Source organism: Benincasa hispida, chromosome 2 (assembly GCF_009727055.1).
Source record: "Benincasa hispida cultivar B227 chromosome 2, ASM972705v1, whole genome shotgun sequence".
Lineage (NCBI taxonomy): Eukaryota > Viridiplantae > Streptophyta > Magnoliopsida > Cucurbitales > Cucurbitaceae > Benincasa > Benincasa hispida.
The window spans coordinates 7,827,205-7,853,548 of record NC_052350.1 but is presented as its reverse complement, the minus strand read 5'-3'; the positions used below and the strand labels follow the sequence as shown (position 1 = coordinate 7,853,548).

Here is a 26,344-nt window from a genome sequence, read left to right as displayed (position 1 = left end):
TATCTCTAAAACTTAAAATAAAAAAGTTTTGAATAACGTGTTTTTGTCTTTAGAGTTTGATTAGAAATTGAAGTGTTTCTTATATCAAATATAAAATAATAAAAAAAAAATTGGAAGAAATCAAGCTCAATTTTTTAAAAATAAATTCGAAGTCCTTTTTATAGCCACCTTTTTTTAGTCCTTAAATTGTGTTTGTTTTTCATAAATTCCTCATCGTGATTTTCATGTCTTTAAATAAATATTTGAATTTTTATCCAAACTTCAAAGCAAAACATAAGTTCTTCAAAATACTTTTTTAGTTTTCAAAAATTGTCTTCAATTTTGAAAAACTCCTAAAAAGTAGACAAAGAAATAAAGCAATCGATGAGTAGAAGCAGTGTTATTTAAAAACTTAATTTTCATAAATAAAAATTTAAAAAACAAGTGCTTATTTTGGTTTTTAATTTGAGTTGACGTCGTCAACAAACGAATACTATTGACTATCAAATACACCCCGACTGTTAAGACAGCTGACAAGGACGTCAAATAGCGAGTCACCAATGGTGGACCCTGACGTGGTTTATGACATGGAGCTCCTCTTTTGGCTCATTCTCTCCCCAAATTTTTACTATCACTGGTTGACACATACTGTATTTGTAACAATATTATTCATTTGAAAGTGTATATATTACACCTCCATGCTGAGTGAATAATACAACAAAAAAATACTAAATAATTGATTAGAGTATTTTTCACCTTTGCAAACTCTAGCCAAGGACGTTCTTCTAGGCCTCCCCTAAACCAACTACTCAACCAAGTTTCGTCCATTAAAATGGATCGATCTAACTTCCTGCTATGACAAAACCTAGCTTGGCCAATTTTGTAGAGCTATCGCCTTGAAGGCTACCTGATAAGTGAAAAGGTGTGCCCTAATCGATTCATCAGTGGATCGACTGAAGCAAACAAAGAAATCGCTACTGAAGGGGAAGGAACTAGCACATATTCGACAACCATTGAGGAACATTTGACTATAAATCCTAAGTATGAGACATGAGTAACTATTGATCAGCTACTCCTTGACTGGCTTTACAACTCAATATCACTTTAAATCGTCACCCAAGTAATGGATTATTAGTCCTCGAAAGGCCTCTGGGATACTATTCAGGAGCTTTTTGGTGTCCAATCCAAGGTTGAAATGGATTACTTGAAACGTATTTTTCAACAAACAAAAAAATGATCTCTCAAAATGGAAGAATACTTGACAACCATGGAGAAATACGCTAACAGTTTTACTCTTGTCGGTAGTCTAATTTCAAATGATGATCTAATCTCTCAAGTTCTTTCAGGTCTTGATGAAGAGTACAAATCAATGGTGGTTGTAGTTCAAGGAAAGTGAGGAATAACCTAGATTGATCTACAATCAAATTTCCTCTTTTATGAGAAACATCTAGAGTATCAGACAACCATGAAATTGGGTATAAGCTCTCTGATCTTATCCTCTTCTTGTACTAATCAGTCTCCCTTTGTTAATGAAACTCAGACGAAACGATCATCTAGTCAAAATTATCCCTCTAGCCCCAATCGAAATCAACAAATAGGGTTTCCTCCTAACTATCGTGGTCATGTAAGAGGTTGTGGGTGTAGTGGATATTCGAATCGCCCGGTTTTCCAAGTTTGCACCAAGGTGGGACATACAACAGATGTGTGCTATATGCGTTTTCTCAAGAACTTTAATAATCCAAATCAAACTCATCTGCATGAATCCTTTGGCCCTCCACCATGGTTATAGCAATCAGGCATTTTGTCTGCCCCAAAACCCATTTACGACCAACTCTATGATGGCAACTCTCGAAATAGTGACTGATCCTTCATGGTATGTCGAAAGCGGAGCCTCAAACCATGTGACATCCAACCCATCCTACCTCAATCAGAAGATCGACTATACAGGTACTAATCAGGTCATTGTAGCAAATGGATCTTCATTATATATATATCTCATGTTGGAAACACTGTTTCAACCTCTCCATCAGGCTCTCTAAGCTGAATAATGTGTCATGTGTTCCTTGCATTGCTAAAATTTTCATTACATTAATCACATTGTTGTTGAATTTCACTTTGATTCTTATATGATTAAGGACAAAGCTTCGGAGGAGGTGTTGGTGACAAGCATGCTTAAAGATGGTTTATATTAGCTGATCGCCCCTGGACAGAATATAAATAAGTATAAGGTGTTTACTACTGTGAGATCTGAAGTTTCAAGGGTCGTCTCCTTAAATTTTCCTTACTGTTTGTTCATTGATGAGTTGTGTAGTTCTTTGGTTAATACAAATGTAATTGTGACCAAGTCAGTTTTGCACAAAAGACTTGGTCATCCTTCCTCCCAAACATTAGACAAGATCATCAAAAGTTATAATTTGAAAGTTTCATCTAATGATAGTGTTTCTTTTTGTAAAACATGTTAGTTTGGAAAAATTCATGCATTCCCCTTTCCTAACTTTGTTTCTTGTGTCTTTTAGTCGTTTGATTTGGTTCATACAGATGTTTGGAGGGCAACCCCAATTTTGCCTGCTCGTGAATTTCGCTTTTATGTATTTTTTGTTGATGATTTTACTCGGTTCACTTGGTTATATCCTCTCCGACAGAAGAGTGAGACCGTTCACGCTTTTAAATATTTTTGTATCATGATTTCTAATTAGTTTGCACTATTACTAAAATGTTATAACTTGACGAGGGAGATGAATATAAACCAATATTATCTATTTGCAGTCAGCTCGGTATTCAAACTCGTATTTTTTTGCCCTTACACATCTGCCCAAAATGGTCGTACTGAACAAAAGCACCGTCATGTGGTTGAAATTGGTCTCACTCTTCTTGCTCAGGCTGCAATGCCCCTCAAATTCTGGTGGTATGCTTTTCAAACTACTACTCCTCTTATTAATGGTTTACCTTCTTCATCTTTACATGGTTCCACACCAATTAAATTGCTATATTACCGACCTATGGACATCTCCTCACTAAGGATTTATGGGTGTGCGTGTTACCCAAACTTAAGGCTGTATCAGAAGAACAAATTTGATTTTTATACAGAAAAATGTGTACATATTATTGGTTGACACGTATTGTATTTGTAACAATATTATTCATTTGAAAGTGTATATATTACACCTATGTGCTGGGTGAATAATACAACAGAAATTACCAAATAATTTATTAGAGTATTTTCACCTTTCTTCACTTTTCTTCTTCTTCACTCTCAATACAAATCTCAATCTTCACCACACATTTAATAGTAAAACTCAATTTTGATAAACATTTCTATTTTATGAATTTATTAAAATAAAATAAAAAATATGGATTCGCAATAGATTCAAACTTTTTTTTTTTTTTTGGGATAAGCATGTTGAATTCATTAATTTAAAATACAAAATATATTCCACTTAATCAATTATTATCCATTAAATTTCTCTCTTAAAAACAAATTCTTTCATCAAGAAGTCTATAAATTTATGAACAACACTACTTGATCAATACATAAATGACAAAATAAAAAATTGTAAATCCATTAAAAAAAGAAGCCTTACGAACATTGAAAAATAAATAACATATTAAATCAAACGTATCTAAATGTATAATGATAATTATTATTAAAAAAATGTGGTTGAAAGATAAAGATAGAGATTAATAAATAAATTAGAAGAAAAAAAAAAAGAAGGTAGAATTAAAGAAGAGTCTTGGTCAATGTAAAGGGAGGATTAAGATTAGGTGAGGTCTTTGTTTGAAAGTTTGAATAAAATAGTTTCCATATTATTTTCTTGGGAAACAAACAGGGGTCAAGCATTTGAAGGATAGGATCAGAGAAATTTTAAAAAAAATCCTAGGAGAAAGATAATATTGTTTATTTTAAATTAATTAATTAGTTTTCCTTTTTTAAAAAAACTTTGATTAATTTAAAAAATGGGAAAAAGGGGAAATTCAAACTTTATTGGAAAAATTAAAAGGGACTCATTTCGGTCATTGATTTCCCCTTTTCCCCGGCATCTTCGTTCACAATGTGAACGCATTTTCACACGATTTTTGACTTTTTTTTTAATAAATAATAATAATAATGTTTCTTCTTTAGATTTGCCGAATGGATTCATCATTCATGTTACATTAAATCTCGAATATTGTTTTAGTTGCAATAAATTAATTTTTTCTTTTTTTTTAAAAAAAAACAATTTTTTAGTTCTTGTATTTTAAAGAAATAAAAAATAAACTAATATTTTTTTTAAGTATATGAATTAAAACGGAACAAATTTCAAATTACATAAACTAAATTGATATTTTAATTTTTTTACAAAATTAATTATATTTTTTTAGGTCTTATATTCCCATATTAACTAATGTATGAATTCATATACGGAGATTAAGTAAATTTTAGTCAGAAATTTACATACATTGTATTTCGATTAAAAAAAAAACATGTCGTATGTTTAATGTTAATATTTGTAGATTAAAGAGTTAAATATCCAGCTTTTAAATGTGGTAATTTCTTTTTTAAAAAAAAAACTTATTACTTAAAGAATATTTGTTTTAAATGACAAAACTATTAAAAATATTATCAAATATAATAAAATGTCAATCTATTCATCAATAAATAGTGATAGATATTGATAAACATCTATAAATGTCTAACATCTATTGATGCAAGTGATAGACATTAATAGATAAGTTATATTTATAAATACGTTTACTTATTTTCTTATATTAGAAAACAACCTTTAAATTAATGTAGAAAAGCGAATTTATTTATTTTCTTATTCGATCTCAGAGTATACTTAATTTGAAGTAAAATTCGGTTCAATTAATTTTAATTAATAATAGAAAAATACAGTTGGTGCGTCCCTTCTATTATGTTATGCTAATTAATAATTATTGCTTGAGTGTCGTAAAAATGTTTCGAACGGGATATTCATTTTTTAATGTAAAACATTATTATTTGTAAAATATTTATATCTTAAAATCTCGTAGAACTTAATTGATTTCACATAATTTCCACGCTTTAGATCTTGATTATTGCACGAGCAAAATAATAATAACAAGGAATGCATAAATAAATAAAGATTAAAATGTTATTTTATTTCCGAGATTTATTCAATTTTAGTTTATTTTACTTTTAATAAATCTTAAATTTAGTTTTTCCTCTCGATTTAGTGTTGCTTTTTTTAAAAAATTGTTATCCACTCACTTTTTTACTAAAAAATTTGAAAACATATTCAAATATAGTATTTACTTATTATTATTATTAACCAATTTCGATAAAAAATTAATTTCAATTTACTAAAATTTGTTCAAATATGTACATCAATAAAAATTGTTATTCAGTAGCGGTATGTATTTAAAATATATATATATGGTGACTAGAAAAGTTCAATAAACTCAATTTAAAAATTATTTAGGTCAAATTGATTGTAAATTCATGTGATTTTACCTCGATTTAATAAATTTAAATCCATTGAATATTTAAGAAAACAAGTTTAAACGCAAACTTTATATACATATATAGTATTCTCCAAAATATATATATAATAAAGTTTATAACCCCAATTTATTCACGTTTTTTCTTGTGAGACATTATTTTTCTATGAAAAATACATAAAATAAGACATGACATTAAATTACTCAAGTACTTAAAAATTTATAGCATACCCTTTCACTGTGAATCTTCTTAATGTTGATTTGGTGGCAATTTTATCATTAAAAAATAAAATGTTTTACCTTGGTTTACGTGATTATTCATCATAGAATTTATTTATTTAAAGAAATTATCATCTAAATAATAATAATTTAAATATTTTTAGACAATCAATACAATTTTAGAATATAGTTTTTTCACAGTGACTTTATTATTTAAGTCAACATGTTGATTTTTAAAGTTACAAAGACCTAAACCAAACTCACCAACTTGTTGCCCCCTTGATTTGGACAAACATATTTTTCTTCATCTTGATAGAAACAATCCTAATCCAATCTCCCAACCCACTTAGTTTTTTTAGGTATTTTTTCTCTTAAATATAAATTGTCATCTGTGTTGGATAAATATCCATCTAAATATTTGGATTGTACTGCCAAGTAATTAGTAATCATAGATTTAAAAACAAAACAAAATAAAATAGTCACAATTTTTAAAAAATATAAGGACCAAAATGTAATTTTAAATTTACATTATGAGAGTACGATGATAAAATGAAAATAAATAAAATCTTATATGGATTATCCCTTTTAGGAGCCTAAAAGAAAAAATGTTAAATTTTCAAAAAAAAAAAAAAAAAAAAGTTTTTTCTTTTTTTATCAATCTTTTGTTTATGTCATCATATAGCGAAATTACTAACACATGTTGTGGCTCTTGATGCTTGCTTCTCATTACTTACTATTGCTTATTTCAATACTCAATTCATTAACAAGACATTTGCGTTTGTTTCCGCTCTCGCTCTCGTTACATGTTCTCAATATTTACTATTTTAAATTTGAACAAACACACAAGTCTCATTTATTCTTTATTTAAACTTTATTTATCACATAGCAAGAATCACAAATCAGCAACAAAAGCGAGAGTAAGTGTCCAATCATCGAGGTTGATAGTGAGAACGAGTATCTAGATGAATGAGAGTGAGCTGCAAGAACTGAGTATTGAACATCAAGGACTATCATGCGTGTTTTGAAGAATTATTATAATGATTTTACCGTATGATAACACAGGCAAAAGATGAAAAAAAAAACTCTTAATTTTCTAAAACTTGAATATTCTCCAAAAACGAAAAACAAAAAATTTAAAATATAAAATTGTATTTTAAGGGTTAATGGTTGGATCTCTTAATGGGGTATTAAAGTAATAAATAGAAAAAGGACAAAATAGTAATTAAAATTGAAAATAAGGTTATATGATCGAACAATAAATAACGAAAGGGGGGAGTCCATAACGTACGACCAAGCCCTGGTTGCAATCCAACTGTCCCTTCCGCTTCATCTTCTTCTTCCTTCCGTTTCTCTCTCTCCTTTTTGACTTTGTGGGTCTCATTCTTAATCCTTTAAACCCACCTTCCTTCGTCGAACAAACAAACACATTTTGACAAAAATCCCTTAAAAAAAAAAACTTTGCCCCATTTTTCTAATTAAATTCCCTTTTATCCATTTCCCATTTCCATTTAATCCAACCCCCCCCTTTTTTTTTCTTACCCACAAAATCTCTCTCAAATCTTCTCCTACTTTCCAACCTAACCCTCTCATGAATTTCACTTTCCAAACTCGCCTTCCTCCTTATTCCTTCCTTCTCTGTAATGCCGCCTCTTTTGGGTCTCTTTGCCTTCCCAGAAAGACCACCAAATTAGATTCAAGTTTGTGTTCTTCCATTCCCTTTATTAACTCGAGTTACGAATACCCTTTTCCCTTTTCTTTTCTGGGTCTTAACTTGTTTTCTACGTTTTCGTTTTCTCTTCAGGATAATCAGAGCATTCCCAGATGAACCAAAACAGAGTTGATTTGATTTGATTTGAGGATAATCTCATTTCAGGTAGCTTTGTTTGTTTGTTTGTTCTGTTTTGTTATCTCTTTCCATTTTTTTTTGAAGTGTTTTGGGTTTTTTTTAGCTTGCTGAAGGGCTGTGCCTGTGGATTTCTCTTTTTTCTTCTCTGTTGTTATTTTCTAAGGAAACAAACAGATGGGTTGGGTTGGGTTGGGTTGGGTTGGGTCGGGTCGAGAATGAATGATCTGGAAATCCAAGAACAAGATTTGTTTATTGTTTAAGATAAAAAGTGAGGGAAAAAAAGTGAATTGCAATTATTATACACTTTTGTTGAGTGAAGATTTCAGTAACTTAAAGATAAGGATAAGTGCATAACCATTTGACATTTGTCCTTATCTTGTGTTTGAATTTTAAATTCATCTTGTCGGTATAGATTTATAAAAAGTTGATCAGATAACGACCATTTTTTTTTTTTTTTTTATATATATTTTTATTTCTTTTCCTTTTCTCTGGATCTTCTTGCATTCCAATTGGCTCTTTTGAAGATTGAATCCTACTGAGTTTTAAATTAGTCCTTCATATATCAAGGGGATTACCATTAATATCTTCTGTTTAGTTGAGTTGTTTAGAGTAAATATATTGTATTGGAAGCCAACGCTTGTTGTTGTTAAGTTGTTGATATCTTGTTTCAACAATTGATTAAAAACTTGAATGAGAGACATTGTATAGACTAATCTTTAAAGTTGCCTGGCTGTGGTTATGAGTAGTTATAGAAGACTTGTTTGTAATAATCATAGTTATAAGAGAAACATAGAGGATTGAGTTTTTCCTACATTTTGATTTTCATTCAGGCTTTTGGTTCTGTTCTTCTGTTGTACAGTGGGAAAGGAGTAATTTGTTCCATTATTCTGTGTTTGTACCATTGATCGATAATCGAAAAGTAGGAACTATCTGATTGTTTACTGTCATGTTGTCAAGTTCTTGCTTGAGTTTGTTAGAGTTATCATCTACGGATATGTTGGATTTTCCTCCTACACCTAGAACGGTTCCACGGGTGATGACTGCTTCAGGAATATTTTCAGATAAGGATAGAGATTCGGAAGTTTCCTCGTCTAAATGTCGAGGGAGAAAAATTATAGTGGCAAATTTTCTCCCTCTTCATGCTAAGAAGGATCCTGATTCAGGAAAATGGAACTTCAGTTTTGATGAGGATTCACTTTTGCTTCAGTTAAAGGATGGCTTCTCACCTGATGTAGATGTTATATATGTTGGATCGTTAAAGGTCGATGTCGATATCCGGGAACAAGATGAGGTTTCTCAGAAACTACTGGAGGAATTCAACTGCGCACCGACTTTCATTCCTTCATACCTTCAGAAACAGTTCTATCATGGATTCTGCAAGCAACATTTGTGGCCACTTTTTCATTACATGATGCCAATTTCCCCTTATCATGGATCTCGCTTTGATCGACATCTTTGGCAAGCGTATCTTTCAGCCAACAAAAGGTTTGCAGATAAAGTAATGGAGGTAATCAATCTGGAAGAAGATTATGTATGGATTCATGATTACCACCTTATGGTTCTCCCTACTTTTTTGCGAAAACGCTACAGTCGAATTAAGCTCGGATTCTTCCTTCATAGTCTGTTTCCCTCATCGGAAATCTATCGAACCCTCCCTGTTAGAGATGAGATTTTGAGAGCATTACTTAATGCAGACCTTATCGGTTTCCATACGTTCGATTATGCTCGCCACTTTCTGTCTTGTTGTAGTAGACTGCTTGGTTTGGAGTATGAATCTAAACGCGGATATCTCACGCTCGAGTATTTTGGCCGTACAATATACATCAAGATTTTGCCTGTTGGAATTCATATGGGTCGACTTGAATCTGCACTAAGTCAATCACAGACTTCAATCAAGGTCAAGGAAATCAAAGAAAATCTCAAAGGAAAGAAACTTATTCTTGGTGTTGATGACATGGACATATTTAAAGGTATTGGTCTGAAGTTATTAGCCATGGAACAACTCTTGAACCAGCATCCAGATTTAAGGGGAAATGTTGTTCTCGTGCAAATTCTAAATCCGGCACGGAGCAATGGGAATGATGTCCAGGAAGCGAAACGGGAAACTTATGAGATAACCAAAAGGATTAACAAGGTTTTCAGTTGTCCGGGATATGAACCTGTAATCTTGATTGATCATCCTATTCCTCCTCACGAGAAGATTGCATATTATGTATTAGCAGAGTGCTGCATTGTAAATGCTCTAAGGGATGGTATGAACTTAATTCCATATGAGTACATTGTTTGTCGACAGGGAACTTCAAAAATGGATGAAGTCTTGGAAGTCTCCCCGAATTCACCTCATACCAGCACGATTGTTGTATCGGAATTTATAGGTTGTTCACCATCTTTAAGTGGTGCAGTCAGGGTAAACCCCTGGGATTTTGATGCTGTAGCTGATGCACTTTATGCAGCTGTCACCATGCCTGCTTTAGAGAAACAACTGAGGCACGAAAAGCATTACCGATACGTTAGCTCTCACGATGTTGCTTACTGGGCTCGCAGTTTCTTGCAAGATTTGGAACGAGCATGCCGAGAACACTACAGTAAACGTTGCTGGGGCATTGGTTTTGGTTTAGGTTTCAGAATTTTGTCACTTTCTCCAAGTTTCAGGAAGCTTTCCATTGAACACATTGGCTCTGCATATAGGAGCGCCTCTAGGAGGGCAATATTTTTGGATTATGACGGGACTGTGGTTTCTGAAACTTCCTTGGTTAAATCTCCATCACCTGAAGTCATTTCTATCATCAACAACCTCTGCATGGATTCAAAAAACACCGTGTTTATAGTTAGTGGCAGGGGGAAAGATTCTCTCGGTTCATGGTTCAACTCGTGTAAGAATCTAGGTATTGCAGCTGAACATGGATATTACTTGAGGTATCAAACTTAAAATTACCAATTACTTTCCTAGATATATAATCCATATGATATTGTCAAATCAAATAGGTTCTATTCTCATGCATTCTTTATTGATTTGTAGGTGGAATAAGGATTCTGATTGGGAAGTTAGTCCATTAGCTGAAAACTTTTGTTGGAAAAGGATTGCAGAACCAGTGATGAAACTCTATACTGAGGCAACCGATGGCTCATACATAGAGACCAAGGACAGTGCGTTGGTATGGCACCATCAATACGCTGACCCTTATTTTGGTTCATGTCAGGCCATGGAGCTTCTGGACCACCTTGAAAATGTCCTTGCAAATGAACCTGTAGTCGTTAAAAGAGGCCAGCAAATCGTCGAAGTAAAACCACAGGTATTTACTGCTTCTGCTCACTTCTTTGGCTTTTTTCATTTTGATTCTTGTGGAAGCCGATCAATGGTCATACTATGTTATTGTTTGCAGGGTGTGACTAAAGGATTAGTTGCTGAAAGAGTCCTTTCTACCATGATCAACTCTAATAAAGCACCTGACTTTGTCTTGTGCATTGGAGATGATCGATCTGACGAAGACATGTTTGAGAGCATATCTAGCAGAAGCTATAGCTCATCGCTTGCTAGCCCCCCAAAGATATTTGCCTGTACTGTGGGGCAAAAGCCTAGCAAAGCCAAATACTATTTAGACGATACCACCGATGTTTTGACCTTGCTTCAAAGCCTGGCCACCACTTCTACCCGTAAACCAAGGCCGTGTTTTGAAACTCGTGTTTTGTTCGAGGATGATGTTTGATGCAGAAGATCTGATCTGTCATTGCACTTGCATTGAGCAAGTGTTTTCATGATGGGAATGATTGTTTCAATTGATTCCGTTATTCCATCCTTCACTTCAAAAGATTAGACCAGAGAACGAACCTTTACCGAGTCGGGATTGTCTCGATTACCCGATTCTTTCCCACAGTCACTGTTGCCAATGGATTGAATTCAGGAAGATAATTGCTTGACTAGAGTAAGTTGGTTTGGTGGTGTAAATAACTCCTTTCACGACACTCGTTCTTCGCTTCTCCCGGATTCGAGAGTAGCAGAACAAGATCCATTGGAACCTAGGAATGGTATAAAGTTGTTTTTTCTTTTTTCTTTTTGTTCTTGTTTCTAGTTTCTTTTTTTCTCTCTTTTTTTTTGACAGATATAGTGAACAGGTTTTAGATACAAATTACAATTAGACACATAGGTTTGTACAATTGAACTCGTTTAGTTCTTACAGGATAACCATTCTTTTTACACAGGTGTTCATGTTCTTACAAATGCTTTCTTTAGTTCTATTAAGGATTCATTATTCTTGAAGGATTACCATTCTTTCTATTTTCAATTCAAAGTTTAGACCAAAAAATTCCCAGTTACCTTTATGAAAGCAACACTATATAAGAAATTCTTGTTCATTTTTGTTCAATGGCGTTTGCTTTTCCCTCTCCATTGATTTCTTCACGATTGCACTATGATCCTTAGCAATAAACGCTCAAGGAATTCCTTTGCCGCCAGTCGAAACCCTTGGAAATCGAATTCAGTTAGTTCATCTCTTCCTCTCTGTATCTCATTTTCCATTGATTTAGCTGTGTCTCCGTGTTCTTGATGACAGTAGTAGTTTTTAGGGAAAATCATTCTAGGGCTCTTGTTTTCTGTTTTCGCTTCTCCGAGAGAATAACAGAGCATCAATATCTGCACTCACCTGCCATTGATGAACAACAAGATGGCTTTTGTATCCGAGGTATGAACATCGTTGTTTGATTGGATTTGTTAACCAGATTGAAGAATTTTGATTCCTCATTTTGTTTGAAGCATTGCTTGGTTGTTCAATCTCATCGTTGCATTTCTGATCGCCCTGTTTTTTGTTGAAAATATGAATCGATGCCAGATTCGATGAAAGCACAACTCTAAAAAGCATCCACAAACTCATCATTGTGTATGAATTGTTTCGTTGAATAAGTATGAACATCTACTAAAGCAGAAAATATATAATACTACTGTAGTATGAAAATTTCATCCAATGTTCATCATAAAGTTAAGCTTTAGAAATTTTCTTTCGCTACAGCTACATTTGGATGTTTCATTGTTTGATCGTTGTCGGAAGCCACATCAAAGCAAATCAAATAGGGAGATAGAATTTTATTTTTCTTTGAAGCTCAAATATGAGAAGTGTCTTTGAAGATAAGATAAGATATTTTTGGTTCATAAAAGTAGTTGTGGGAGTGAGATTCACATTCCTAACAACCACCAATTTGCTTCATAATTCAAGTGCATTATTGTCTTTGTGATCATCATTATATGATGGAAATGAACAAAATTAAAAATAATAAATGTGTTTGAATTATAATAAGAATGTAATGATTTGTTAGTTGAAGGTGTTTTCCTTATTGTTGTTTGCTTCAAAACTTCAACCCAACACAAGGCCTGCCTATGGATCTTCCAAAGTTGGTGATACTTTGAGTAAGTTTCTCACCTTTGTTTTGTTTTCTTTATCTTTTTTTTTTTTTTTTTTCTTATTACAAAATTTATCACTACTTTGAAGGTTCATTTAGAAGTTTCTAAAAATAAAATTTCAATCACTTCTAGAATTTAAATAGAGAAAATTCAAGATGCGTTACGTTAAATTACTTTTTAAAGTTCAAAGATTTATACATCATCACGACATCAAGAGTTTGAGAATTGGTTAAATTCAAGTTACGAAACTTATTATACTTGAATTGGATTTTATAAAGTTATTAGATATTGTTTTAAAATTTTGTCTTCGAAATAAAAGATTGAAAGTTTATGACTTTAATGAATGACTATTTTGAAACTTCTAGGACAAAACTTGTAATTTACTTCAATTACTTTTTTGGATTTGTTTGCACATAATCCGTTAGTTCCAAAAATAAATCGTGAGGTTACTCATTCCAATTGGTTTTTTTTTTTCTTTTCGAAATTCTTTTAAAACTCGTTTTTGAAGTTTGGTTTGATAATTTTTTTTTTTGTTTTAGGTTTTTGAAATCTATAATTATTTTCTCACAATTATTTTTGTAATGTCTTTCACATCGAAAACATCTGAATTCTTAGTTAAATATTAAAGCGAGAGAAGTTTTTTTAAAATTTTAAAAAATTATATATATATAATATAATATAATTTTCAAACTTTGACCTGAAGGAGATATTTTTAAAACGTAGATAACATTTAGTTATGAAATGAATAAATAGAAATAGCATTTATAAATTTATTTTTAAAAATAGAAAAAAAATCAAATAATTATAAAATGAGAAGATTTACTATTTGGCTTTGTACCTTTAAACTTTTGAAAAATATCAATGAAATTTCTACTCCAATCATCTTGACTCAACTTGTTTTTATGACATTTTTCTGAAAAGAAGTAAAGATGACACAACATTTCTTTTTGAAAGGATACCTCAGCATTTTAAATGTGTTAAATACATTTGATTATCATTTTTATCTTTAAGATGCCAAAGTGAAAGTTTATTCTTGAAAATATTTTAAAAATAAAGCATTCAAGTTTATATTTTAAAATATAAGTTCAACGTATAATCCATAATTTCATAATGTAAACAAAAACAAATTCATTTATATATCAATTTGAACCATGAACTAATAATTGTGCCTATTTAAATCTTAAACTTTTGTAAGTATATCGATTTATACCTTCAATTATATTTTATTTCAAAAGCTTTGTGTAAAAATTGTAATTGTATCAATTAAGTTTTTTTTTTTTTAAATGTATCAATTAAACACATAAACTTTCATTAATGAATCATACTCTTATTCATACTTTCTTTTGATAAGTATTCATGCATCTACTCTAATCGTCCATTTCGTAAAATCGATATTTGAAGAGGTCTATACATTTAAAGATATAATACAAAGATGATTTTTAAAGTAATCATAACGATTAGTCTAAATTGTTTAACTTATAAAAATTTAAAAATTTAATTGACTCAAATTATAAATTTCATATGATATTGGAAAGTGTAAATTGTATACTTATAAAATTCAAGATTTAAATGGATATAATTCTTAAAGTTTAAGGATATAAATGGATATTTTCTTCTAATTATACAAAATGTTTGAAAATCAAGAGAGAAATATACAATAGCACAAAACGTCTTGTCGCTCAAAATAATTAATACAAGCTACCGCCTACAAAGAACGACATGTCGGCATTTAAAATCTCAATTTCAACGTACGGAAATTGGATTTGATCAAGAGTCAATCAACGCTTTGGATTTAAAAAATGGGACCCATTTTAATTTAGTGATTGGTTACAGCGAATCACAGGTCCCACCTTTATTCTACTTCCGGAACACCGGATCATAATCCCCCCCGCTTCCCTCCAAACAACAGCTCGAACGTCTTACGTCAGTTGATAAACTCGAATGACCGGTAACTCCCGGTGGGATTTGGATCGATTATCGCTTCAAATTCGTTTTGGCAACCGGAAGTAGCCGGTCACACAGGTCAGAGCTGGTTTCAGTTTCATTTTGCTTTATGGTTTATATAAACTGCTGATAAAAACTCATCGTGAAGTCCGACAATGGCGTTTACTGATGTAGAAGAAGAGTCTCCTTGCGAAGCCGATAAATCCAATTCTTTGTTGCCGACCGCCAGGTGCGGTTGTTTCCGGTTATCGTGCTTTGGATCTCGCCGTGTAGCCACCGTCGGACCATCGTGGTGGGAGCGGCTTAGGGCATCGCAAGTTCATAGCGAGGGGCGCTGGTGGGCTCGAGGCGTTAGGGTTCTTTTGAAGCTCCGAGAATGGTCGGAGATCGTTGCTGGACCGAGATGGAAGACTTTCATTCGTCGATTTAATCGGAATCGGAGTGGTGGAGGTGGAGGTGGTGTTAGGGCTGGGAAATTTCAATACGATCCTTTGAGTTATGCTATGAATTTCGATGAAGGTTCGAGGCAGATTGGGGAATTGGACGATGATATCGACGATTTCAATGGTTATCGGAACTTCTCTGCTCGTTACGCTTCGATTCCGGCGCCATTGAAGACTGGAGGAACCATAATCAAGGATGTTTCTTCCGTCGCGTAAAGGTGCGCTGTGTCTACTAAAATTCGCCGTTGTTTTGTGCTGTTATTGTCCACACATTGGGATGGCTGACATCACCGCCGCCGCCGTCACCTCGTCCGTTAGATTTTTCCCCTTTTCTTTTTTCAAGTCAAAAGTAAATACATGTTTGAGTTCATTTTGGATTTTCCGTTCTCCTTCTTCCTAATGGGATCAGTGGCACATCAAGATCAATGTACAATACGATTAGAGTGTTTTTTTCTTTAAAAAAATATTCTTTTATATTAAATTATATCCTGATAGAGTTTAATAATATTGATTAGGGGACTTCCCTGTTTAAAGTGGGGTAATAAAAAACCATATAATGTTTGTATATAGATTATCTTTATATGAATTGAGAAGTGGTCTATGATATATATATTTTTTCTTTCTTTTCACTGTTCTGCAATGAGATTGGGTTTTTGTGGAAGGCACAATACGAGAAAGTTACTTTAAATATAGCCTGTGTCCTTTCAGTCTTTTCCATGGGAAGGGAATGGGGGACAAAAGAAGCCATGAGTGGATCTCCGTTCAATCAATGGTCACTCATCTAAAATTTAATACCTCATGAGTAAATGTTAAAGGGTCAAACACACTAAACAATCACAAATATATATGTGTATATATATGAAAAACCTAACAATTGCTGTTGGATTCAAGATATTTTTAAACCTTCACATAAAGAAACTTGAAAATGGCTAGTTGTACTATGGATTATGATTGTGTTAGTCAGAGTTAAAACAGGTAAAGGAATTAATGACATGTTTGGCCAACAACAAACAGCAAAATAGCTAAAGCTAGCAGTTCTTTTATGCTTGATGTCTTTTGGAGTTCATTGCCTTTATGTTGAGCAAAACATCAGATACAGTCCATGGGAAGCTAAAGTAGAACATGTCTTCTTTGAAGTAGGAAGGGTGATAAGTTACATGATACCATGCAGAAGCCATCATCTTGTGTTCGTGTGGGGCACAGCTATTCTCAAACCATTCTTTGACTTCCTTGCGGAGGTTCTTCATCGAAAGCAAAATCCGATCCTTCATATCGCCGTACTTGCGATTGTCACGTTGCAGATAAGATGCTCGACTTCGAAGATCGCCCATTAATATCTCGTCTTCATACTCTGCTCCGTAGTAGTTCATCAAAATGCTCATTTTTTCAATGTACAGATCTTTGTAACTTTCAGCCATTTCAAGGAAAGCTTCGAAGCCGTCTACTTCGAGATCATGATCATAAACAGCTCTAGCAGCCTCCTCTGACCATACTAATCTTGACCTTTCTTGCTCAATTGACTTAACGGCAGCCCTGTAGAGTTTACCTAATACATTATTGGATATGTACATTGGTTTATCAAATCTCTCCATGAAATCTGGAAACTCCCTTGGTTTTAAAACTCGAGGCATCTCTGCTGGGGCTCCAGTTTTTGCAAAATCGACTGCCATGGAATGCAGCGCTGCAAGCTCTAAGCATTTCGAGCTTAGGGCTTTTTTCGGTTCACGGTCAGCATGAACTAAATGTGCAGTAGAAATGGCACCTAATGTGTCATTGATCATATAATCAACAAAGAACTTCTGAATTTCCTGCAAATTTCAATGATCGAATGAACCGGGAAGATAAATGTTAATCGCATTTTTTCAAGTTTCAAAGGGTATACTTTGAACATTTGATAGTTAAACATACCTCTAGTGTTACATCGTGATCCATTATACGTGGTCTCCGTCCTGTATAGTCCATAGGTGCTTCAGTTCTGGGAGGAATCAGATTCTCATCCCAACTTATGAAATATAAATCTCCATCAAGATCACCGCCTGAACATTCATTTGTATGTGGCCTGCAACAAACTTGGGTATTGAATAAAATTCCAGTCTTGGCTAATGCTTTAGCTTTAAGACTTCTACTGGTTTCTAAAATATCGAAACTATTTGAAAAACAATCAGTTATGATCCTATCGAGTAGGACATACATTTAGGATTCGTTTGGATTAAAATAAGTGAAAAAATCCAAACATACTTTAAACTTTAAAGAAGGATTAAACATTTTGAACACTTGCACCAAGCTGGTCATTCACTTAGAGAAGTAACTATTAACTACGAGAAACAAAAATGCATATGAGCACATGATCCGAAGGATTAAACACGACACAACTTTTTTTTAGAACATAAAAAGTGGGGCATAGGGATTTGAACCTTTGATCTGAAAGGGATGGCATTAAGATGGGTCATTATTAAAGAAAAGGAGTTTGCAAGTTATACTAATCAACTGCCCACATATCATTCTATACTTATAGAAGACAATATCTATAGAGATAGTCCACAAAATGAACTAGACAACAACTTCGGTCTACAGAAGCATACCTTTCTCCTTTCTGAGGAAATATAAGACAGTCCACCAATCCCTTCTCCTCTAGTTCTACATGGAAAATAGCTTCAAGAACCCTTACATCTCCTGGATGAAGACATGGATTTTTTGTAACAACTACCTTCCCGAGCAGTATCGATTTTGTCTCGTCTATCTTATGGAAGTATTTCTGATTCCTGTCCTGAAGCTCTGATTTTGTTAAGGTTATGCAGGCATACACTTGGCCATAATTTAAAATCCCAGTTTCATCCAAGCAGCCAAGGAGGATCCTGCCCTTTGGAACAAATATTCTACATCTGCTTCTTAAATCAGAAAACAGGTTCCAGTAGTGTGCTTGAATCATCATAGAGAGATAAGGTTCGATATTTGGCTCGTAACCGTGGTTTAACATCTGCACCAGAATGTTATTAGAATCAGCCCCGTGCAAATTTTCCAAGACGTTCAAAGCAACGACTTTATCAGTCAGCATTCTCCCTAGAAGATGTAGTTGTTCTTGCTGCAATGCCTCAAAGCTTTCGTCCTGCACTCCCAAAGTTGACAAAAGAGTAACGATCTCTCGATTTAAATAGCAGGGCATGGAATCGCTCCACTTGGTAACATTGAGCATCTTGTTTTTTGATTCAAACTTAAGCATGCTATCACGCAAAGATAGTTTACGGAAGGAATTACGATCAACAGCAATGACACCTTTGTATCCACCATATCGAATTTGAAATGCTGAAGGAATGTGATTCACTCCACACTTATCAGCTACTTGCCTTGCGAATGAAAGTGAAATCTTTCCGATACCATCCGAGAAGCAGTAGTCAATACCGTCAGAATTCACTTCAATATCAGGTATAATCTCAACATCTTGTGTAGGAACAACAAGAGTTTGAGTGGAAGAACTGAACAATTGACCCATCCTAGCTGCACATTTGGAGATACTACGAATCTTTTCAAAGCAGCCCATCCACTGTCTAATTTCTTCTGCTTTCAAATTGTTACTGGAAGCAAACATCCAAACAGAATTTGATCGGAGTTGACTAGCTGAGAAGGCCAAGAACTCAAACCTTTTGGCTCCAATAACAATTCCATCTCGAAGAATATTCATTATTCGATGATAGATTTCGGTTCTATAGGGTTTTGAGAGTATGCCTCGCTGTATGCTCGTGGTAACGGCACCTGCAGGAAGCTTACTCCAATCCTCTTCAACAAAAGTAACCCTCATAAAATCTGAAGCATATGATGCAAAGTTTTTTACGACATAATTTGAAGTTTCAAGCTCAGGTCCCAAACAATAAATTCTTGATGGGGTGACAAGGACTCTATAACAATTCATCACGTTATTCGACAACCTCTTTTGAGATGATAAAGAAAGATTTTTGCAGTTCCTTTTCAGAACATGTAATTGGGTCTTTAGAAACGACAAGGGATCATAACAAATGAACTTCAGCTGGTGTAATCTTTGAAGTACATTCAAAGCAGTATCAACATCTAAAGTGCTAAGAAAGTTAATCAGATCATCATTGGCTGCAGCAAGGCTAATTTTCTGCATATGAACTAAAGAATTGAGCTGATATTGAACCTCATATACTAGATTAGAACCTAATCCAAATTTTATCAGAGGAACAATCTCTGAGCTAGTGCCAAATTCCTCACCATCCTCTAAAACAATATCTTTCTGAGTTTCTCTGTAAAATGGAAAACTCAGAAAGATATTTGAAGCCAGCAAATCTTCTTCAACTTCCCAACAAAAGGAAGTTGACTGACCAACTGACCTCATAGCAGAAAACTCTGTTGTCCGAACCCAAAGATAGTCGTAATCTTCTCTGCAAAGACGGTAGCGAGTACTACTGAATCTGGACGCCATATTTGATCCAGAAATCTTTTTATATATTCTTGGCGCATATTTGAGCTGCAAGAGAAGACAACAATTAGATTCAGCATAAGATATTTTCTGACAATATCTGAGCTAGCAAGTTTAGAACGATAAGCTTTCATTCAAAAGTTTCTTTCATTCCTCACTTATTTCTCTCTTCTCCTTCATTCAATAGACAAAATCCCTTTTGATGGAACAATAAAACACAAGCACATAAATCTAATCATCACCATAGGCATTGTCGAAATTTACCTCATGGAGAAGTGCATTCAATTTTCAACTAAGGTGAGAATTCGAGGGAAAGAATACAAGGGAATACAAAAGAATCCAGCCCACCGAAAAACCCTCACTAGAGAGGATTTTTAACCAAGTAAGAAGTTGCCTGACGGAGAAACATGGAATCTCACAAGGACCAAACCTTGCTAGACTTCCTATCCACACCCCGAAACACTCTATCGATGAAACTATAAAAAAAAAAGAACACACAAATCAAATAATCAGCTTAGGCATGGTCGAAAATTACCTTTAGGAGAAGTGCATTCAATTTCTCATGTCCCAAACAAAACCCAGTAGTTTCAAGAATTTCCTCAAACATAACTTCAAGCTTATAACACTCCTTTTCATGCCATATCCAGAATTCAACCCTCCTCCTCTCCGGCATAATCCAAGCTTTCACACCATCCCAAGACTCCAAAACACACATTCGATCCTCTTTCAGCATAAAACCCACATGCAAAACCCCATTCTCAGCCCTGTTTCTGGCGTGTACTGGTCTCACAACAATGTCATCGTTGATCTCGGAGAATCTAAGGTTGTGGGAGTTGAAGACGAGGTTGTTCTGGACAGAGAGGGATTGAGCTTTGGATTTGGTCTCGAGCGTGGTGAACTGTACGCGACCAGAACCCCGCGATTTCCAGTTCTTCCGCTCGGTGAAGATTTCGATGGCGAAGATGGAGTCGGGGCCTAATTTGGAGCTGAGAAAGGTCCAAAGGTCTTGAGCTATAGCGGATTCCGGAACGTTTGAGACCTTTAAAGTGGATCTCTCCGGCTGAGCCATTGCAGGAAGATGCTCCCGCCGGTGGACCTTCAATAAAATTACCGGCGAATCGTAGATAGTGAAATGAAGGGATGAAGGAAGGAACGTCGGAGTCGGGGGAGTGTCAGTCAATGGGCTGAACTTTGCTTTCTTCCCTCTTCAAGTTTTCTTTTTTATTTTTCCTTTTCCATTGTGGGCTTATATTTAAATTAATTAAATGAGCAAATTACAAAACTAACGCATAAAATATGAATAGTTGCAATAATATCCTCGAACTTTTATTATAAAAATTGAGTTCCAAATTTTTACAAGTGTTAAAATTAGACTCTCAACTTACATAATTATAGAAATTATAAAGATGGTATAAATTTGAAAGTTCAATTTTAACACATGTAGAAATTTTCATAGTTAAATGACCTAAAAACTAGAAAGTTTGAGGGTATAATTATTTGGTTTTTCATGTCCCTTAATTAAATTATAAATTTAGTTTTGAACTTAATTAATTATTTGGTTTTTCAATGTGCCTTAATTAAATTATAAATTTAGTCTTTCTATGTCGAGATTTTTGTCATCTTTTTTTTTTTCCAAACAATTCTTGAACTTTTAAATGTCTATGATTCTATTAGGTATACAAGTCAAATTTATATTTAATAAATCAAAGATTTTAAAAAATTAGAATTTTCTAAGAAAATTATCTTTTTTTTAAAAAAAACCAAATTGACAAAAATCCTAAAACTTAGAGATTAAATTTATAATTTAACTATTTCAATTTCTTATCTTATATTTGGCTTAAGTTCTATTTTGATTATTTAAACTTTTTAAAATATTTTGATGTTGATTTCTTAGAAAACTATTGTTTTTGTTAATGCTTCGTCCATTTCATGTTAGGAAGCACAATTTCCTATAAGATTAGAAGTTTGTACAACAATTACAAGAGTGGAGATTAAACATTCAACCTCGAGGAAGGAAAGCCTTGTACAGCAATTACAACGGTGGAGATCAAACATTTGATCTCAAGAGAAGAAAGTCATGTCAATTATCATTTAGCTACTCACTTGAGCTATAAACGTTTAATTAAGTGAACCTGCTTATACTTTTAATTTATGTATACTTAAAAAAATTTCTAACTTTTGTTTACTTATGAGTTGTTGTAGAAGGAATTGAAAATAGGACTTTCTTAAGGAAAATTTTGTAAAATAACCCAAAAAGCAACATCTTTTTTATGGATGACCTCTTTCTAAAAACTTTTATATGGTCGACCTTTTTCACATGTGAAATACCAAATATACCCTTACTTTTTAAAACCAAACAAGCGCCTATTCCATATTCATTTACAAGCCAGCTATTAGCATTCGAGTACTCCTCTCAGTTTTCTCTCAACGTTTCTCTTCGTCTTCGACGTCGTTTGCTACTCGTCGGTCGTATCAACTCATTTTCGCTTTCGTTTGAACTTCTTCTACACCGTTCCAGTAACCTGAAAGGTACGATACTCTCGTCTGTCGTTGTTTGAAATCGTTCAGTACATAGGTTTGATTGGGGTTTAAGGTTCGTTAGTACATGGATATAGATCACATAACTGAGTATAACTGATCGTATAACTCTATATAACCAATTATATTGCTCTATATAATTGATCACATGGTTTTATATAACCGATCGTATAATTTTATATGACCATTCGAATGACTATATAATTGATCGTATAGCTCTATATAACCGATCACTTGACTTTAAATAATCGATCGTATAGCTTTTAATATTAGATCGCATAGATTCACATACTAGGTCACACAAATTTATATAAAAGGTCATATAGTATATGCTAAACGATCGTATAGATTTATAGACCCCATCGTATAGGTTTATCTACACGATCATGTAGTAAACTCTAAATGATCATGTAGTAAACTCTATACGATCGTTTAGCCTTTGCTATATGAGTGTTTAGCTTTTGCTATATGGTCATTTAGCCTTTCATACTCAAACTCATATATTATAATACCTAATCATATATGTTTTCTATATTGTAGATGAGACACTCAATCCCAATTGAGAAATATTTTCCTGCTATCATAACTTGCTTGGCCCATATTGGTAAGACGAATGCATTGTTAAGAAGAAACTAACAAATACACATATGAACATGTTCTAGAAAACATGTTTTGGTCCACCATTGGATGTCGACCTTGTATTCATTGGTCAGCTTGTGCATCATTTTCTTCTAAGGGAGGTCACCGATCATAATCCAGATGTCGTATGCTTCAACATCATGGGGAAGAAGGTAACATTCATACAAGATGATTTTAATTTGATTACTGGGTTGTAGCCGACAGAGGAAAGATTGGAAAAGGATACCAGCTGTGAGAGGCTATGAAATCTCATCCTCGGACTCAAGGATGATAGAAAACCAATTCTCTATAAGGATGTAGAGGCTGCATTTAAAAATTTCAAATTTTCGAACGATGAAGATGTTGTGAAGGTTGCATTGGCATTATTCATAGAAATGGTGACGATGGAGAAAGACAAGAAAACCCAATTCGATTTGAAGACATTTGGGATCGTCGATGACACTGAAGTCTTCAGACGTTATGACTGGTCCTCGATCATATATAAATGAATATTGATGAAGAACATTTTGCGTGGAAAAAATGAGGTACACGAATTAAGAAGACAATCAAATCCCAAACACGTCACGTGTTACTGCGTAAAGGGATTTGCACATGCATTTCAGGTACGTATTGTTTCAATTTATTTAAATATCAATTGATTTATATGTCGTATACTAATATTGTTGTTTATTTAATCATGTAGGTATGGACTTATGAATTTTTGTCCTTATCTAGTAAGTTCATAGCTACCAAAGTTAGCAAGAATGCAATCTCATGTATCTTGAAGTGGACATGTTCGATAGCGCCATCCTTGAAGTTGCTGGAAAGGGATGTCTTCCAACCCAAAAAAGTAAGAATGTGTTTCTGTATACTACTATATCATTTAACTTATACTACTAGATCATGTAATTATATCTATAAGATCGTTTAACTCATACTACACGATTGTTTATCTTATTATAAACGATCGTTTAACCTAAACTAAACGATAGTATAACTTTAAGTATACGATCATCTATCTTACACTGTGTGATTGTGTACCTGAGTAATATGTCATGCTAATTTTAACTGCTTTTATATAAAAACTATTGTTATATCAAAACTTATATTGACGACGGATGAAATGCAAATTAAATAGGGTCGACTACCAAGGCTTGATGTGACCCAAGTGCTTGAAGAAATAAGAATGGAGGATCGGGATATATCCGAAGGTGGTGATATTGAGGTTGATCAACATTCCTCTGACTAACTCCTCCAAATGATGAATTTGAGGAGTTTGGTCACGATGAGGCAATTGTAGGACATGGTGATCATGATGAGCACCAGATAATCAACTCCCCCCAAATTCGTCTATCTCATATAGAGCAGCCTGACGCACGCAATAAGAGGCAAGTTTAACATGCAGAGAAGCACACCAAATCCTCATGAAAACATAAGAAAAACAAATCATATAGAGTCATACGTGAGGAATTATAAGAAATTCACAACACATTGGCGAACTTAACTAGCATGGTTCGTCGATTGGGTGAGGAGCTAACTAATTTTTGCAATCTCTGTGTCCAGAATTTAGGGAAGGTAATAATTGTCTGTTGTGCTATTTGATTCAAGATCATTTATATTTATCTAAAAGATGTGTACTAAACTACAAACAATCGTTTTGATTTATCTACACGACCATTTAGCTTTATCTATACAATCGTTTAGATTCAGATAGACGATCATGTATCTTTATTTGAACGATCTTGTATCTTTATCTGAATGATCATATTTCATTTATTTCTACATGATAACCCCAATGATCGCGACCATGGTGACTGAGATGATGAAGGAGATAGTGATGAAGGGATTGACACTATGATCATGGTGATGTGGGTCACCAAACAGTTGATGGTGATTAAATTGTTGATGACCAAACAACTGATGGTGGAGATATTGGATAACCCCTCCCCCCCTTCACGATCAATCCATTCCTATTAAACCGTCGATGCAACCAATGCACATGAACGTAGTTGTTGAGGGCCAAACAATTGATGAAGAACGTACGGTCGATAAACCATCAATTGGGATAAACCATTGATGAACCATCCATAGTTGTTGAAAGTATGACAACCAAAGAACGTAAAGTTGATGAACCCTCAGTTGCACAGATCCTTAACGAACCATCAATTGGACCGATAGTTCATCAATGTCAACTTCCTGAACAACCATTCAGTGTGTGGACCCACTTCGACCTGACTTCTCCCATTGAGTTACGAGCTGATGTTGAACGGTTGGAAACAAAGAAGAGGTCACTCAAAACAAGGTACAACTGATTATCAAATATTGACACACTTAAAACACCATAGTCACTAACTTAGAATCTAATTACAGGAAGAACTGAATGCCCTGACTGTCGAAAAAAAAAAGAAGCCAGAAAAGTTTACACCTGAAGAGGTGAAAAAGGTAAAAAAGGAGGTTGACTCTCAAGAACCACGATCAACTCTAGATGTCCCTAGAGAAACTTGGAGATTCAAGTAGGGCAGCTGATAGTTGAACTCCACAATAGAACACCTGGAACACTGCCAAACAATTCCGAAGCCCCTGGATCTCAAGGGAAGGAGCAATTTCCGTGATGGTATTGTGCAGGCAAGTTTGATCGCCTGCGGAGGTGTGGATTGCGTTCATCATGAGAAAATTGTCTTCCGGTCCATATCTCTAAATTCTATGTTTACCTGCTTTCTTAATTACCGTATTTATTGCTTCATGAATTTTGTTATTTATTGATTCCTTAAACTTGCTTTTAATGCTTTATGAAATTATTTCTCATTTAATTCACTTGCGTTAATTTCCATGCTCTCTTTAATTTCCTTACTTTTCTGTATTAAATGCATTATTCCTAAATTTTGGTGAATGATTAGTTAACAGAAATTGATTACCGCAAGTCCTAGTGACTTGCGTTGATGGAAAAAAAAAAGATTTTTTTAATAATAATAAAACACAGCCCGTATGCATTGCGATGATGGGTGCATCTTATGATAACAAGATACACTTTGCGTTCATCCGACCCAAATGCATTGCGCTGAGGGGTGTGTTGCGCTCATATGTATTTTTCGCCCGTCCTTTGCAAAAATGCACTATGTTGAGGTAGTGTTGCGTCAGTAGAAATACAGTGCGCCCGTCCTCCAGAAATGCGTTGAGTTAAGGGGTGTGTTGCGATGATACATGCGTTGTTGCCCATCCTCTGCAAAGATGCATTTGCATTGAGGGATTCATTGTGTTAATTCTTAACCTTGCGCCCATCCGAATAAAACACCAAAGACAAATTCTTTTTTCAAATTGAGTAGTCCAATCGCTTCAGCTTCCAAAGACATGATGAATCCACAGTTGAAAGGACATACGTCTCTGCAAATTCATAAATGAGAGGAGCGTGGTGGCAGGCTTTTTGAGTACCACGAGGCCTGCCACCACGGAATTTGTGTTGGGCCCATCAAGGC

The 26,344-nt window shown here is 34.1% G+C and overlaps 3 protein-coding genes across 5 annotated transcripts; 2 read left to right on the top strand and 1 right to left on the bottom strand.

The window, feature by feature from the left end:
• Positions 1-6,977: 6,977 nt before the first annotated feature.
• On the top strand, positions 6,978-12,460 carry LOC120071011 (probable alpha,alpha-trehalose-phosphate synthase [UDP-forming] 10). 3 transcript variants are annotated; one of them, XM_039022993.1, is made up of 5 exons: positions 6,978-7,352; positions 7,457-7,528; positions 8,332-10,417; positions 10,521-10,794; positions 10,885-12,460. In XM_039022993.1, the coding sequence occupies exons 3-5, from the start codon at positions 8,448-8,450 to the stop codon at positions 11,206-11,208; spliced, it is 2,568 nt and encodes an 855-aa protein (XP_038878921.1). In that variant the 5' UTR covers positions 6,978-7,352; positions 7,457-7,528; positions 8,332-8,447; the 3' UTR covers positions 11,209-12,460. The 3 variants fall into 3 exon arrangements, with proteins under 3 accessions (XP_038878921.1, XP_038878923.1, XP_038878922.1); XM_039022995.1 differs by having other exon boundaries at positions 8,459-10,417; positions 10,885-11,790; XM_039022994.1 differs by having other exon boundaries at positions 8,361-10,417; positions 10,885-11,790.
• Positions 12,461-14,959: 2,499 nt separating this feature from the next.
• LOC120071012 lies at positions 14,960-15,866 on the top strand. Its single transcript, XM_039022996.1, has one exon. The coding sequence runs from the start codon at positions 14,993-14,995 to the stop codon at positions 15,494-15,496; it is 504 nt and encodes a 167-aa protein (XP_038878924.1). The 5' UTR covers positions 14,960-14,992; the 3' UTR covers positions 15,497-15,866.
• A 330-nt stretch (positions 15,867-16,196) lies between these two features.
• On the bottom strand, positions 16,197-20,973 carry LOC120071010 (RNA-dependent RNA polymerase 2). The gene is made up of 4 exons (XM_039022992.1): positions 20,251-20,973; positions 17,863-19,763; positions 17,189-17,339; positions 16,197-17,088 (listed from the first exon to the last, which is right to left on the bottom strand). Exons 1-4 carry the CDS (start codon positions 20,782-20,784, stop codon positions 16,321-16,323), a joined length of 3,354 nt encoding a protein of 1,117 aa, XP_038878920.1. The 5' UTR covers positions 20,785-20,973; the 3' UTR covers positions 16,197-16,320.
• Between the last annotated feature and the right edge of the window lie 5,371 nt (positions 20,974-26,344).